Source organism: Mchenga conophoros, linkage group LG1 (genome assembly GCF_057382185.1).
Source record: "Mchenga conophoros isolate Kocher_MC1m ecotype Shallow Benthic linkage group LG1, M_conophoros_male_GT1.1, whole genome shotgun sequence".
NCBI lineage: Eukaryota > Metazoa > Chordata > Actinopteri > Cichliformes > Cichlidae > Mchenga > Mchenga conophoros.
In genome coordinates, this window is record NC_140526.1 from 17,543,809 (window position 1) to 17,561,980 (window position 18,172).

The 18,172-nt window shown below is 39.0% G+C and overlaps 1 protein-coding gene across 1 annotated transcript in view; it reads left to right on the forward strand.

The window, feature by feature from the left end:
• spon1a (spondin 1a) overlaps positions 1–18,172 on the forward strand; it is a 56,380-nt gene that overhangs the window by 9,304 nt on the left and 28,904 nt on the right. Inside the window, exons 4-6 of the mRNA XM_085268271.1 lie at positions 4,549–4,622; positions 5,008–5,130; positions 8,726–8,874. Of these exons, the coding sequence (XP_085124397.1) occupies positions 4,549–4,622; positions 5,008–5,130; positions 8,726–8,874 (346 nt within the window). The remainder of the gene's footprint in view (positions 1–4,548; positions 4,623–5,007; positions 5,131–8,725; positions 8,875–18,172) is intronic.

The following is an 18,172-nucleotide window of genomic DNA, read 5'->3' on the forward strand; positions in this document are numbered from 1 at the left end:
TTCAAATACCATTTTAATCTTACATCAAGCAGGGATGTGAGGGAAGTGAGTACTCTCATGTGTAATATGATCTTATTGTCAGAGGTTCCCAAATTGTCTAACTTCTCAGTATTTGCCAAATTTTTAAGTTAGCAAACAGAATATTTTGATTAGAAATAAAAAAAGAAAGTACAAACTCAGTGCAACAAGAGTTAAGGGACCTGTGATCGCTGACGCAAGCTAGAAGACCTTTGATCATCGGAACAGAATCACAGACATGATTTCTAATGAACCTAACTACTGGAAACGAGAAAGGACAGGGGGAAAGATCGATGGCTAACTAAATAAAGGTTTTGGAAAACATTTCCAGCAATAATCTGGAGATATAGATCGAACCACTGTAACATTATTTGAAGTTGCAGGATGTCCTCAAAGACGTGCTTCAGAGTTAGTAAAAAGGTAATCAGCGGAAATTTAGGTTTCTGTGACAACCTGGACAATGTGAAGGAGACTGCATCCAGTCAGCCCCTGTGGATTATGTCCAAGAAAAAAAATCCTTTTTCTCTTCTCTTGTTCTCTTCAGCACAGCACTGAAAGATTGGTGGAATTTGGTCAGGATTACTACTGTGAATGCATAGCCCTGATGGCTGGATGAAAGCGCTAAGCCAGTGTGGGTTTGTGGATGCAAGAGTGTTGAGGACACAACATTTATAGAGAGCACAATGCATGTCTGTGGAAATAACAAAACACTGGCTGACAAGATGCCTCCCAGCCCCTAGAAGCCTGGCAAAAGAGGAATATCCCAGCATGATAACAATATGAAGCTTCTTCTTATTCTTTTGGCTGCTTCCTTTAGGGGTTGCCACAGCTGGTTGCCTGCCTCCATCTCCCCCTATCCCTTCTGTCACACAAACACACTTCATGTCCTCTTTCACTACATCCATGGATATTTTCTTTGGTCTTCTTTTTTTTCTTCTGCCTAGAAGCTTCATCTTCAACAACCTTTGCCAGTATATTCACTATCCTTACACATATCTCTACCAAACCATCTCAGCCTTGCCTCTAACCTTTTCTCCAAACATTTCAACCTTAGCTGTTCCTCTGATTTCGATTTCTTATTTCCCTGCCACCTCCAGTTCTGCTTCATGGCTTTCTGTTACTACCACCATCTCCAAACATCATCACATCATCGCAGGTGTCAGTATAATCACGTAAATCTTCACTTTCACTCTTGCTGCTATCCTTTGGTCACAGATTACCCCTGATACTCATTCCCACCTACTCCACCCTGCCTGCAATGCTTTAGTTCACATCTCTTAGCCACTGTCTGTTGCTTAGGATGGTTTGATCCTATCTACCTTCAGTACCTCTACTCCTTGCAGCTTCATGGTTATACCTTTCTCGCTCTCTTTCACACAAATTCTGTCTTGCATCTACTGACTTTCATCCCACTTCTTTCCAGAACATGTACCCAACTCCAGGCGCTCTAGATGCCTCCTGCTCTTTACTCTAACTATAGATCACAGTGTCATCTGAGAATACCATAGTTCACTGCTGCTTGACCTCACCTGTCAGCTTGTCCATTACCACTGCAAACAAGAAGGGGCCTAGAGCAGATCCCTGATGTAATCTATCCCCATCTTTAATTTATCTGACGCGCCAACCACTCCTACCTTGCTGTTTTCATATATGTCTGGCACCACCCTTGTATACTTGCTTGCTGATCCTGACTTCCTCATTCAATACTATATAGAGTTCCTCTCTTGACACCCTATTATATGCTTTCTCTAGATCCACAAAAGCACCATGTAGGTCTTTCTTACTTTCTCTGTTCTTCTTCATCAACACTCTGCTCTTTTTTGACATAAACCCATACTTCTGCTCACTGATCATCACCTCTCTTTTTAATCATGCTTCAATAACTCTTTCCCGTATCTTCATGGTATGGCTCATCAGCTTTATTCCTCTGTAGTTAAAATAGCTCCACACATCACCCTTGTTCTTGAAAACGAGCAAAGTCCTTTCAGTTTTTCAGGCATCCTCTCACTCTCCAAGACACCAATTTCCCCAAACTGCAGAGGAATGAATTTTGCTCCATCAAAGAAAACAATGGCGGCTGTGATTTTGATATAGTGGATCTAAACTGTTTTCATTTATACAAGTGTAAGTAGCTTACTGTAAAACTTGCAATAATGTAATTACTGTATAATATCGAAACATTTGGCATTTAGATGATAGAAGCATACAGTAATGTCAGTTGCATATTGTACACAGTGACACTCCGGGCAGGATGTCCACAAGGACGAACAGGCGACTAAATCTACCCATTTACACTCCAGAGGTTTATTATATCCCATATAATGTCTCCCCCCCATTCTGTAGAGGGGCACCGTTGCGAGCAGCGGCAGTGTCCACAAGGACCAGAGTTACTTGACTTCACTGTCGAACACCTTGTCCGGCGCTCAGACTGTTCCTGCAGCTGTGGCTTCCGCTGGGCCACTATCCAGGCTAGCGACTCAACTGGCAGGGCTGGTCGTGGTTCTGCCGTGCCACGGCTCAGGTTTCAGCACCACTGTGACAGAAATAAAGGACCCACACACACAGCCTTACACGTTGTCAGGTGTTTTATGTCTAACTGATCCTGACACACTTTGCTGCAGCTTTTCAGCTGCCTTCTCCGGCTTCACACACCACACAGCTCCATTCAGGTCCTGGCAATCTACTTAGGAAAGGCATAACCAGGTAATGAAGAACAGCTGTGGGGGTCAGCCTACCCTCACACCACACCCTGAACCCACTGCTTCACCCCTCCTGTGCAGCTGAGCCACAAACCACACCCTGCCACAATAGGCTTTATGTCAGCGAGATTAGATGGCATACAGCATGTGGAATCATCTAATTGCGTGATGTCAAAAATGAGAATTTTCTGCCTAATTGACATTTCACGTGGTGGAGAATGGTAGCCTGTTGGAAGCCTTAATTCAAAAGTATTTCAACTACAGTCAGGCTTCTATGGCTCACCAACTCTTGAAATAAAAGACTGGATCTACTCAGTGGCACTGTTCATAATATGTTGAAAAGCTAAATGGGGGGGGGGGGAATCCCAAAATTCACCATGTTTTGTTAACATTAAGGAGCAGATACACTTTTTTTTAATCAATAACAGCTGTAAGCCTTCCAGACACTGAAGTGGATTTTTTGTTTGTTTGTTTTTTTTTTTTGGCAGGTAGTTAAAATGGGTGGAATTGGTGGAAAGGTATTTTTTGTTACTTGCAAACGGTCTTATCCTTCAAACTATACAGTATTCTCAGTCACTTACAGAATGTCATTATTGTACACACAGAGATAACTGGATGTGTTAAAGTCCCAGCATTTATCAAATTCTTGATCTTCCACCTAATCTGCAGGATTACCTGCATTGAACATCTTGGTTTTAAATGGATATTCACAGTGATCATCTCTTTGTTTCTCCAGTTTTGTAGAAAACTAATATTTGGCTATTTAACAATATAAATATAGACTTTGGAATTTATTGTATATTGCTGTTATCCACTGATATAGACTTTGCATTTGCCATTGAAGTGGTCATTCATGCTTTTTTTAAATTTATGTGAGAGGTGCATGTGGACATATCAGCAGTGAGATGTGCAGCTCTGTGTAAAAACACAATAAATATATAAGATTTCACACCCTGTAGGCTAATGCACATTTCCTGTTGTTTTTGGGATTAGCTCAGCTCAATAGAGGATGCTGCTGCTCAGCGTAGCATAGCATCCAAACTGTCCAGCTGGAAGGGGCCCACCTGGATCAGATGTTACCCCTGGACTTGCATCCAGTATCTCATTGTTGGGGTTTATCCCCGTGGAAACCTTCCTGCAACCATGGCTGGTGTAAATGGCTGGTGTTTGTGAGGAAGTTAGGTCCCTGTTGGCTTGTTTTCTGTTGTTGCTTCTCAAGTCTGTTGGCATCTGAAAAGGTCTCTTTGTGGCTAATTTACATGTCAAGGCCCCACATAGACATATGCTTCTTCACTACTGAATGAAATAAGCCTCTGAAACAGCTCAATCTAGAAAAACCTCCCCATTGCAGACCTCACATTTGGTGGGTATTACTTTTGGCCTGTCATTCATTCTTTATTGACATAGTGCATAGCCAGCTGTACTGTACCAGGCATTTTGGTGAACTACCTTAGGAACTTTTGTTGAACTTTAACCTTTATTACTGAGGCACACTTTTTGGTTTATTGTAGTTTAATGCATTAAATAACTTGAAAAACATTCTTTTAATTTCCTGAGTTCTAATATCTGCTTTCAGGAAGATACTGAAAAACAGAGAAATAGGTCTATGAATAACTCTACAACTATTTGCTCTGCCATGACAAACAGCTCAGACTAGTATTGTTATTAAAAAATACATAAATAAATAACATTTCCTCATTTTGTCCTGTCTTGGTATTTTCTTTTTGTAATTTGCACTCTTACTTTTTCCTCACTTTACACTTGCACGTTGTGTTCCCCTCAACAAACTTTGCTTCTCACAGTTCCCCTCTTTTCTTGTTAATCTATTTAGGGCTAGCATTGTGCAGAAAAGGATAATCTATTTCCAGGATGAAGGCTTACTCACCAAGAAACTGTGTGAGAAAGGTAGGTTCCTTATAACGCTTTGGATAAAAAGTATTACTATCAAAATGATGCTTTATTTTTGCTCCCCATTGACAACCTTTTATTTTTTTCTATCCTTTTACTCAATTTTTTCGTTCGCAATTTTTACATTTCACTTTGTCATGCACTGATGCGAATGATTGTGAGTACGACGCCCCGGGGGTTGCATGGCAATGGATGCCACACTGAGTGGCGAATCAAAAGAACAGTGCTGTACACCTTTTCTCCCTGTTCTTCCTTTTGGCTCACCGCTTTCTTAACCATCACTCTCTTATATGACAGGCACCCATCTCTTCTGCTCTTTATTCTAATCAGTAATCTTACTCTGTGTGATCTTTTTTTTTTTTCTCCCATCACTTCTGTACAGAATCCCTGTATGGAGATACTACTGATAAACCATTGCTTGACTGTTGTGCCTGTGGAACGGCAAAGTACAGAGTCACCTTCTATGGGAACTGGTCAGAGAAGATTCACCCCAAAGACTATCCCCGTAAGCACAATTTTTCAGTTCTTCATGTCATCTCATGTCTTATACATACTGCATGAATTAAGGAATTGTCACTAAAGAAACTAAACCTGTAGTAATGTGATTTTGCTAACACACATTGTGGGCATAGCCATAATTTTAATTTAAATTAGCATTGATTCTTCTGTGGTTATAAATTCTTACTATGAACATTTAATTCTGCTTTGATAACATCAAACGTAAAACCACAGTGCCTTCTTACAAAACAGGTGTTTGTCTTCTGATTTGTTGAAAGACTGTTCTAAAATAATGGATTGGAACTAAGAGTCACATAAAAGGTTGGATATCAGTGGGAAAATAGACTGTATGAAAAAATTATGTACGGACGTAGGACATAGCCAGTTCTGGCTACCTACTACCTTGAGCACCATGAAGGCAACTGTCGTTGTGATTTGATGCCAAATAAATTAAACAGAATTTATCCGAATTGCTAATAAACTACTAGGATTTAATTAAACAAAAGTGAAGTAAGAAAGAAATTGTTATGGAGGATTGAACAACATGCAGAAAGCATTCTGGAAGTTTGAGAATTGTAACACTGGAGTAGGGATTGACTTCTTTTTGGTGCCTGCCTCAGTAGGCAGTTTTTGGTACTTCTGCAAACCACCAAAATATACACAATTTAGTGCTTGTTGTGGTTTACCCAGGGAAAGGATGGCTGCATGATTCACTGTGACAGTGGTTGTTTAACTGTGGAGCAACCAGATGACCAGGGTAAAAAAATATGGAATGAATCTAAGGCTACGTCCACACGTACCCGGGTGTTTTTGAAAACGCAAATTTTTCTATGCGTTTGCACCTTTCGACCACACGTAAACGCCGTTTTTGGTCACTGAAAAGATTTTTAAAAACTCCAGCCAGGGTGGATATTTTTGAAAACTCTGTTTTTGCATTTACGTGTGGACGAGAAAAACAGACAAAACGCAGCGTCAGAGGTGTGCGCATTTTTTGACTCACACTGTGCGCCACGTTATTGTTTCGGTGCAATGAATTTCTACAATACTGTTACTGTTAATTGTACTCTCTGCAGTGTTTAAATGCTTACATATACACACAGTTACTGTCCCTCCACACGTACGACTCGGTTCTGCTTCTATGCCCCAGCTTTGTTTACTTTTTCCCACCGAGGCTTCTAGACTTCTGATTGGCCAACATTTCTGCACGGTTAGGAATATATCGCCACCTGTTGCTTTGGCATGTTCCTAGCAGAGTTTTCCTTCATTTCTGCCTTTACGTGTGGACGGGATTATTTTTTAAAACGAAAACGGAAAATCTTTGTTTTCAAAAATACCCGTGTACGTGTGGACGTAGCCTAAGTTGAATAGGAGTTGTGTATGGGAAAAGGATAAACAAGAATTTGTTGATACTCTTATTGGGAAAAATGTGTTTCCCTGACCAGTTAGTGAGTGGTTGCAAGTGGTTGCTTCCAAAGTTTGCATAGAAGATGCACATTGCCTGTAAACAGTTGCCAACTTCATTTAAATGCTTTCTAGCTTTTAATGTAGGACATGCCAAAAACAATGTGAAAACCACTGCATACCCCTTAATGGCAACACCATTCCCTGGTCATTTGGCTGTATAACAAACACACTAAAAAAATGTTCAGGAATGGTTTGTGTAAGATAATGAAGCATTTAAGATAAAACTTAAATAACTAGCCCAAATAAACACCCTAAACTTATAAAGAATAGCTAACTCACTCTCACATTTGACCAAAACAGCAACTCTACAGATGATTTAGCTCTGTGGTTTAGGCGCTGGTTATAGGCCTGAGTAATGATGTGAGTATTGAGCTATTTTACTGTGGTTGGGTGCACTGCATATAACCTTGAGACTCACAATCAGGATGTGAATGGACTTTAAGATTACACTGGCTCTCTTGTTTAAATCAGGCTCTTGCCATTCAGATCAATATGCCGATTAGAGTGGAATAAGATAAACCCTGAGATCGAAAAGCGAGCTAATTCACTGTTTTATAGAAGGAGTAGCTATATGAGAGTCACTGTCACACAAATTTATGAAGACACACACAAACACACACACATACACGCACACACCTCACAGATAGATCAATTGTTAAAAGGATAGGGCAAGCTGTGTGGCTTCTATTTCTTTCCCTTGCTACAGATTGATTCGTCCTTGCACAAAGTTATTTCCTTGGTAAGTAGTTGAAATATCTCTGCACATATTGTACTACACAATATTATTCACTGACTACACCACAGAAAGGATATAGTATGATTTTGCTCTTCTGTAGTAGAAATACATTTTTTGCTACTCGAGATCTGCTTTTGAGCCACATTTCACTCTCCTATTCTTAACTATGTTTCCTTTAACTGGAGAAGCCATACACTGCTGTTCTGACTGAATTTTAGTGTAAAACAGGCCAACAGGAGATTTTTTTAACTACGTGACATGATAACCTTGACAGTTCTATTTTCTTTTTCCCCCTTTGTCCCCATTATATGTCATACAGACAAGTGCAGCTATTTAGTTCAAGTGATGGCAGTTCCCTTGGACACAGAGCGTAGACACCTGCCCTAGAAAGATTGATAGAATTAATATATAAGATATTAAGATAAAAGAATAAAAAAGAACAGCATTCCTCCATCAAACTTAAACAAAATATATTAAACAATTATGTCTTTCATTTTTTATCTTGTTTGTCTTATTTTCCCTTGGACTAAATATTAATTTTCTTTGTAAGATTTCACAAGCCTGTGCATTCACAGCGACAAAAATTGTTTCTTTTTACATTAGATAAAGTAAAGTTTTTCAACACCACAACTACACTGTCCTAAATTCATCTTCTATGAATCCAAACATCCAGACTAATTTAACTGCCTTATAGTATGTCCCAGATAAATATACGACTTGCCACTTGACTGCTATTGAACTATTTTCCATCATATGTGGGTGAGAATATCATGTTTAAAATGAACAAAAACTTTACAAAAACCTCTGGCATTAACTCATTTTTTTGCAGCATTGTATTTTCATTTGCAATTTAACTTTGAAAAAAAAAATAATTATATATATATATATATATATATATATATATATATATATATATATATTTTGTATGTATAATAAGGGTATAATAAGGCTTTTAGTCACAAGCTCATGGTGCTTTATAGGTTTAACCAGGGGTATACAAACATTATTATACTTTCTGATTGGTAGAGCAGAGTGTCCTTTCAATACTGGTTCATAATAAGATCCTAGTAGGCAAGGTGATAATAAGATAGGATGGGGGATAATATAAGAATGTGAAAACATGAAACACCAAGAGCTTGAGTTAGATTATTGTGATCCCACAGTAAGATAGTAAGGACAAAAAATGACCTGTAGTCACGAGGAGCCTATCGATCCTAGATAAACTACAGTATTCTATATATTGTTATGCTTTACATAATAGTGGAGGTTGAGGTGTGATGTCTACTGCTGCATTCTTGGTTTGATTGCCGGTGTGGGATCAGTAATGGAATGATGCAGAGGGCATTTTAGGAAAAAGGGTGAGATGGCCAATTAAAATAAGTTTTATTGTTTGGCTTTACAGGTCGTGCCAATCATTGGTCAGCAATAATTGGTGCCTCCCACTCTAAGAACTATGTCCTGTGGGAATATGGGGGCTTTGCCAGTGAAGGTGTCAAACAAGTGGCTGAGCTGGGTTCACCAGTTAAAATGGAGGAGGAGATCAGGCAGAAGGTAAGATACTCCAGTTGAGATGACTGTATTATACATGTGGTAAAAAGCATTTAAATTTGTATTAATAAGATATGCAGTCGGGATATTTACCAAGTAAATGGGTCGATTGTGGCTCAAGAGTTGGGAGTTCGTCTTGTAATCGGAAGGTTGCCGGTTCGAGCCCCGGCTCAGACAGTCTCGGTCGTTGTGTCCTTGGGCAAGACACTTCACCTACCGCCTACTGGTGTTGGCCAGAGGGGCCGATGGCGCAATATGGCAGCCTCGCTTCTGTCAGTCTGCCCCAGGGCAGCTGTGGCTACAACTGTAGCTTGCCTTCACCAGTGTATGAATGTGAGAGTGAATGAATAGTGTTATTGTAAAGTGCTTTGATGGGTCCCGAAAAACGCTATATAAATGCAATCCATTATTATTATTATAAGTAAATGAACTTATTTCTAAGAATGTTTTTCCTTGACGAAAACTGGTAAAAAAAAAAAGGGGGGGGGGAGGAAAAATGAATTGTGCAACACCACAGGAACCTTAGTGGATGTTCCAGGGAAGGCACACCTGAGTGCGGTATACGATGAATTGCTTTGACATTGTTGTCCAGATCATTTAGTGCTTTCAGGCATCTTTGCTATTCTTAGCCTGCCTCTACTACCACATTTAACCAGTACACAGCATCAGGAGCAGTACCGCTGCTGGGAACCGGTTTAGACGTTAGAAGCTTAGAAGATATTTTCCCAGGTGTTTCATGAAATTTGGATCAATTATACCTCTAAAAAGTGCAGCCGCATCAGTTAATCTTTGATCACAACATGGGGTTTGAGACAACTCAGGAAGTGCTTTGAAGGCAAAAGGAGGAACCTGTTGTTTTTCATCAAGACAGTTAATTAGTAGCTGATTTCAGTTAGGTTGGACTATGTCTCTCTATGTGTATCCGAAGGATGTTTCTTTTATTTTAACTTTATAACTGTCTTTTACAGCATCTGATTTTCTTTCCAATGAAGTCTGAACTTTTTATACAGTCTTTGTACTTGTCATGTTCTTCCTGCTTCCTTGGACTATAATCTCTGGTACTTCCACAAATAGCATGTTATAACTTTTTTTTTCTACCTCCGCGTTGCTGTCTCTCTGTCTCAAAATTACCCATGCAGGCGTCTCACCAGGCATATGGTCCCGTTGAGCGCTTCCTTCTAGCTAATTTTGAAGACCTGGTGTTGCTGTCATGGTCCTGGGTCATGCGACCCAGTGTTTTGTGTTTTAGCCTATTTTGATGTTTATTCTTTGTTTAGGGTCACTAAGGCAGTCCAGCCATTTGTACATACTACCCGTGTATTAAGTCTCCCTTGTCCTTCGTGTGGTTATGTCATCTCCCCTGTACTACGTCTCCCCGGTTCATGTGTCTTGTCTAATCTCCATGTTTCCTGTTTTACTTTGAAAGTCTGTATTCACGGTCAGTGTATTCAGTTTCACTCCTTCTGTCCTGTCGTTAAGTTCATGTCTGTCAGCTGTGTTCCCATGTGTGGCCACTTCCCCTGATCATCCCTCATGTGTATTTAGTCTCTGTGTTTCATACAGTCTGTCTCGCGTCGTCTGTGTTATCTCCCCTACCCCTTGTCATAGTATCCCAGCCATAGTTCGTAGTTTGCAGTCTAAATCTCATTAGAGTCATAGTTTCCCAGTCTATGTTCAGGTTTTCCCTCAGTTACTTTGTTGTTCTTTTCCATGAGTTTTTCAGCCATAATAAAAGGCTCGTTTTGGTTGGAATCCACTCCTGCATCCTCGTTTGTGTTCGCACCTGGGTCCACCACACACCTTTCCGCACGGTCTGCCTCCGCAGACCTTGACAGTTGCAGCAGATAATGAGGGCATAGTTTGAGTAAGGGGGTCTCCATGTCATTTCTACCTTCCCACAGCTATTGCAACACACTCTATTATTCTTTTCTCTCTGCCTGGATCATTAGACAAGTTTCTTCCATGGTTAGAGGTGAAAGTGAAATTGGGTTTGGATTTGACTGACAAATAGAAAATGTTTTCTAGAAAATACAAATTTGATTTAATTTAAACTGGCTTTCCTCGTATTATGTCTGGAGAACATGAAACAGAAATTCTTCACAAATGTAATCAAACTGTGAAAGAGAACCCCCTTTTCTTTAGATGATTTACATTGCTGGACTGGACGCTATATTTTTTTCAGCAAACAATAATATGTGGCAGAGCACGCAAAAACCTGGCGAACAACATTTTAATTTTTTTTTTTTGCTTTGTAATGTTTCTTTAGGTTTTGAAACTTAAAGATTAACATTTGCAAATGTAAATGATTAAACTTCTGATTTAAAAAAAACAAAACAAAGCAAAAAATCCCCCCTCCAACAGACTTAGAAGAATCCAGTGATAAATCACAATCCACGCATTATTGCCAATGGCTATACATGGAACAGTTGCCAACATCACTAAAGGGGGAGACTTTCTCTCGTGCCTTGCCTGGTCAACCCTCCCTTAGCAGTTTGGCTGTCTGACCCTGGGTTTCCCACTCGTAGCCGAGAAGTTTTTTTGCATTTTATTCAGCAAGCTACATTTTTGGGACACGGTTTTGAGAGATTTTGCAGACAGTGAAGTTAAGATAACAAACACTGGGAATATTGCAAAGTCTAGTTGTTCTTGATGGTGTCTTGCTTGGTTGTTTTTGTGAGCACCCAGGACTGCAGCGAATGATTGTACTGTAGTAAATGAGGTACTTTTTCTCACCAATAATAATCATATCATCACCGAGTGTGGCTTGGCTTGTGCAGTTTATTTTATCTCAAGAAGGTATTGAGAGCTACCCCTTGTTTACAATTATGTTGCCTAACAGCTGCATAATGACTCAGTAGTAAAGTGGAATTGGCACATGATTGCAGGATGATGGTTACACTGGCAATCAGTATAAACCTGATTGGTCTCATACTAGTGAGATGCATGCTGTTATTCATTGCCCGACATGATGGAAAAGTAGTGAATAATCAACCTTTTTCAGTCATCTGTACATGGCTTAATTAGCATCATTTACAGAATTGTGTAGGTAGACATGATGGTTCTGTAAATAGGTCATTTTCCCTCACGAGGCTCATGCGTTATCCCCGTTTGTTGAAAACGGGTTTAGTCTGATGAACAGAAACTAAAAAACATGTTTTGTGCAATCACCTCACATGTCCACCGTATCCAGTTTTCTACAAATAATAAAACACAGAAAGTCAGTCGATGCCTTTTAAGTACGGAGGCTCGGTGAAGGAGACTCCCTCTTTTGAGCAGTGTAACGCGGCTTGGTAAACGCTGACGCAAACAGAAAGCTGATTCGCTTTTGTGTCAGGTGAGGCGTCAAGGGGGAGCAGCTAGCGATGAATGCAAAATTGATATTCATAGTCAGGCTTCACTCCAGCCAAGGGATGCACTGATCTGAGTGTTCATAGAAAGTTTCATTTGCAGAGCCAAGCAGTTATGCAGACCACGCGAACACACACACAGAAAACCCCCCAAAAAACATTTCTACAGACAGTCTTTTTTTATCTTGCCTCTGTCAGTTCAGACTATGATGACTTTATTTTATATTCAACTTTGCCACCCTTTCAGACCTACAACAAGGGTTGGCTCTACAATGTGTCTTGCTGCTCCTGCTCCTCAGATAGGTGGCGAAAAATATTTGACATCTCATATCCTCTGGGATTAGCTACATCTTTAAAATTGGAATTTCAGTATAGTACACCTCTACCGATAACGGCACCAATGTTTAGTATTGGATTTTCTTTTTAGAAGAAGAATGATAAAATATATTGATGTGACATGCACAGGTGGCTATATTTACCTTATCCATCTCCACTAGCTTTCTGCTTGTCTTGCATAATTAACAAGCAGTTCCATATAAAACTGTCTTTAAAAAGTCTGCCAGAGACTTTTTAAATGAACCCTTCAGCCTCATATCATCTATGTAGCTTGTGCCATACAACTAAACGAATTAAACTAAAATGACAAAGGTTACTGTAATTACTCATTTAAGGATTTATATATTGAAATAATTGCCATAAACTTACATTTTTCAGTGGTTTAAAAGGTCTTTTGGTCCAATGTCAAATAAAAGGACACATGTCTTAAGACATATGTAAAGTAGCTTTAGTAGGTGAGATGCAGATTGTAAAGCAGGACCGAACACTTTTTTTCTTTTATAAAAAAAGGCTTTCGGACAGTAAACAGATGTGCATACTGTTCCATATGTCATATACAAATGCGATTATCAGAGGACTTGGCAGCACCGGGATGCAGCCAGAGTTCATTGTTGTTGTCCCTCCTTTCATGTTTGAGGTGATTTGTATATGCATTCAATCATTATAGACGCGCAGTGTGTCACTAATGAGAAGTTTAATGAGACTCTCTCCAGGACAAGCGGCCAGGGCCAAGGCCTTAGACGGATTATGAAATCTTCTATTTCCTTTCACAGCATGGGGTGTTTTTCATTATTGCACAGTACAGACGCTTACGGAATTCTCTATTATCGTGAGCTCTGCAGCTGTGTCATAGAGTGGCGATAACACCACTCGGGCTAGAGCCAGAAAGAGACATTACAGATTAATGACAGGAAATGCAGATCTGTATAAACAGATGCACCTGTTGCCCTTAAAATATTGCCTTTTTTTTTTTTTGCACTTTTATTTTTTTTAATTTTGTTTGTAAAAGTGACTGAGATCCCCTCTAAATTCCATTTTGAATGTCAGAGCTTAATGTATGAAATTTCTCAGCTGGATTCATTCAGTTGGTAAAGCTGTTACCCTGATTGCTGCTTGCATTTTATTACTGTCAAATTGTCTTGCTGATGGAAGCTAAAGGTAGGATTAGAGCTGACTAGGAGAACAACAGGTATTATGGGAAAAAAAATGTTAGCTTGTTTTTAATGTTTTCCTCCTTCTGATCCCCCTTTGTGTGCTCCTAACAAGAATTCAAATGATAATTCTTCAGTTAAGTTGTTGTCAGAACAGTAAGGTCTGCCATCTGTAAGTGGGAGGCCTGTAGTTAGGAGCGTGGGAAGAGAATAATAGATATGCAGGTTCCTTTGGGTCCTTGACTCAGTCTGAATGAGCAGGTGTGTATGTGTGTTTCTGCTTGTATACAGAGAATTACCTCAAAACCACTCTTCAGTGCATTGAAATCTTTATTCCCTGTGGTTTTTGCTATACTTTAATTACCTGTCTTGGTAGTATTGACCAAACACAAACCCCACTGGTTAAAAAAAAAAAAAAAAACAAAGCAAAAAAAAGAAAAAAAAAAAAGAAGAACGACCGAAAAGAAAAACCAAAAGACAAAAACAAAATCAAGCACTGATTTGAAGTACCATTTTTAGAATTTATTAATGAAAGGTATCATAAGAATTGGTTCTGGTGACATTCCTACTTTTCATCTAGTCTTTGATGAGAAGAATAAAGTAATGTTCTGTTATCTTCGATTTCTATTAGTGTTTTTTCTTTATGAGGAATCGATGCTGTTTTGTTGTTTTCATTTTTCGTTTTATATAGCTGGATTTTGTTTTCTTTAACCAACAACTCCACTAATGCAATAATTTGCACAGGAACAGCTACAGAAACCTGAAAAGTATCTGGACAAATGTGTGCACGGCTGAGCGTGAAATACACATCAGGAGCACATCATGAAACCAGAATTACAAAAGCATACAAATTTCAAAGTGGGTTCAAATTTGTATTCACATTTTCATCATGAGTGGATGCATTTATTTTTTTTACTTATTTTCTTATACTGAAGGTTTTCTGATGTAATTAAAGAGTCATGTAATTGAGTATTAGTGTTTTACTGGGTGTAAAAGGAAAACCTGCAAACACTTACATTACTTAAAAAATATTTGACCACCTGTATAGATGCATCAATGAAATTTTATTTATTTTTATTGTGTGTTCCATGACATCGTGTACTTCACAATTGCTGAAAACACACACTCTTTGTTTTAATGACTGTTGACATGATTGCATGTGTGGAAATGTGTTTATGAGATTCATACAGTAGGCACTCTCCTTGTATATTTTATGAAGTCAATGACACAGAAAGACAAGTGGCTTACTAAAAGGGGTCAAGTTGTGCAGGTGCTGGGGGTTTTAAATTCTGTTTGAATTCACGGTGGTTCAGATTTTTACACTCGAGTGCTTCTGAGCTAAATCTTTCTCAACCATGTTATAATATAATGAAGCACTGAAAGGGGAAACTCACTGTCTTAAAGGAGGCCATGTCCTAGACTGTTGCCAGATGAGGATCTTCCAATTTTTTGGTTGGATAAACAATTTCATACATGTCTAAATAGCTATGTATTATCTTAAGTACTGTTGTATTAATATATTAGTACACTACAATTGCCACAAGTTGCATGCTTGTTTTTCCCCCTCCCGTTTTGTGGCTTTAATGATTGTACTAAACTCCAGTATACCGTTTTTGTACTTCTTGTGTGTCTGTGCTTGCATGCTGGTGCACGAGTTCAGGTTTGCCACAACGGGATAGCAATTAGTTCTAAAGGGGCCTCCAACAGAGTGAAGTCTTGACCCTAACTCTGTATCCAGCCTTGCCAAGCCATGTTGGACGGTGCCAAACCTCAGTGGGTGAAAGAGCATGCAGAAATTCCTAACACTTCACTACCCACTACCACAGTACCAACCCCCTTGGCTTTTTCTTCACATTTTGTCTTCTGGGTAGTATATATATATATATATATATATATATATATATATATATATATATATATATATATATATATATATATATATGAACAAAAACAAACAAACGAATAAAAAAACCCTCGACTTTAGGAATGAATTATTCTTTAATTTCAGCTGGCATTTTTTTCTTGGCCTGTCAAGCCCAGCAGAGATATTCCTGTTTGAGAAAACAAAGCTCTCAAAAATCTTAATGCGGGCTTTGGCTCCCAGAACTGTTATTATGATTCCCACAATCGAACAGTACAGCCAGAGGCAGGCACATTTTAAAATTTGGTGGGGTAAAAGTAAGCCAGTGTGTGCTTTGTGTATGTGTCTCTCTGTGTGCATTTGACTGCACACAGAAATGCATTTTTATATTAACAGGTTATAACAGCGAGACGTATTCATACAGATATGTTTTTATATGTCCTCCATTTGTGTGTGTGTGTGTGTGTGTGTGTGTGTGTGTGTGTGTGTGTGTGTGTGTGTGGCCCTAATGTTGAGTTAACTGGCATTGGGTGTAACTGGCTGACTCACATTTCAGGGCTGCCTACACAAGGATAAGAGGTGGATTATTCTGGAATCTCACACATCTTGGCCAGAGGCAGCTTTGATAAAGCCATCCCAATACCAAGTCCCATAGAGAGGACTAGGCAGAGCTGTAGTCCCTCATGTGAATGTTTCAAGGCATTCAAAGACTGCTTATTTTCCCTGTGTGTCTTGTTTGGATGTGCCAGAACTTTCCTGTGAATGTTTGTCAGTTCCTCGGAGTGCGAGATGACACAGTTTAGGGAAGTTAAAATTAAAATTTATGCTAAACATTGAGATGCTTTGACTTAGTGCTCAGTTTGTTGTCTCTAAGGGTTAGCTTTCTCCCTTTTATCAGGGAGAAACATAATCAAAGCTATTAATACCTCCCTTGTGTTTCATGTGTTTATCTGTTTATATGCATGTGTGCTTTTGAGCTTGTTTGTTTGTGAAGTCAACTTCAGATTTCCTAGTTGACGTGGCACTGCCTGTGTGTGAGTAGTCTGCTGTTAAGTGTCCAGACTGCTACATCTTGCAGATCTAGAACAAAGTATAAGGAATTGGCAAAGCGGCATAGAGGGATTGGGAAATGGTTTGAGAAAGTATGTTTAAATTAAGCATGCACTCAGTAACAGAATAGTGTACATGGTTAATGAGACATATGCATGGGACTATATGCCTTTCACATGCTCACACACATGCTTACTCAACTGCAAAAGGCTGTATTACTCAGTGTAGTTTTCCTTCCCATCTGTTGGGAACTGAAGCTATTCTAATTTACTGTACATGGTAACATTTGATGTAACAAATTAAACAAAAAATACTGGTAAAAATAGTTTTTTTTGCTGGTTAATCATGGTAACATATTGTGAAGTTACAGTACAACCTGCATGCAGTATTTTCCATTACAAAGTCTGAACTTACCTTTGAATTATAGAATGGAAGCGTCTCTAATTTTTTTTAAAGATGGTCATGAGATGAAGGCCAACTAAATAAATAAATCATCTTTAGAAATTTGTGTAATCGTTTATTCATGAGGTGCCGCGATAAATCTGTTTTCAGTAATAGCTCTTACCTGTTATGTTGTCCCCGTGAAAATGAGACCATGGGTCTGAGGCCCACTATTCACCTCAATCGCCATATCATTTGGCAGATTGGGGACTACGGGTATGTCTTCACAGGCATGGGTTAAACAGATCAAACAGAGAAATACTGACTGACAGCTAAGGACCTAGCAAACCATTAAGACACTACCATGAAGCCTCTGTTGCAGAGTACGTTGTGATTGTACGCCACTAAATTCATCCATAGAAAGATTTAGCTGGCGAGGTTATTGCATTATTACATTGCTGGTAAAACAAACAGCTGCTGTGGGCATTAGTGAAATATAATGAAAGGAAAAACTGTGTCTAAACATGAAGAGGCACAGAGAGTCACAGTTACATTCTAGCTGATGTGTGGCAGCAGCCATTCAGCTGCTATCAGCTACTTTCAGAACACATGAGATAAATCCACGCATTTTTAGGCAACAAATGAACCTGTAAGCTGCATTATTTGTTTTCAAATCTTAAAAAAAAAAACACTAAAAATGTGGGACGTTTACAAATTACACCTCCAACGGATGCTTCTGTCCTGCAACATTCAGTGATAGAAGCTGCGTTCGGTAATAATAGAGCACACTGTGTGAGTATATTTATAATGGTTTAGTACCAGGTTTCGAGATAAAAATCGAACCGTGTGAGAGGGAAAAGAGGAATAGATAGCTTTATCTTTCATCATCACTATCATTAGTCTACAGTTGCTTCGTATGAAAGTCAGGGAGACAGCCATGATTTATTGTCTAGAAACACTGTTTTTGTACCACTAGAGCTTTTTTTTTAAAAAATCCTGGGTTTATTGTTTATTCATTTACTTTTAATGCAGTGTCTTTCATTTATAATGTATTATTTCCTCAAATGCATTAAAAAGCTCATTACTCTCTGTGTGTGTGCGTGGGTGTGTGTGTGTGTGTGTGTGTCTGTGTGTGTGTTTCACACGAACAAAACACTCTTATGATTCTTCACTGC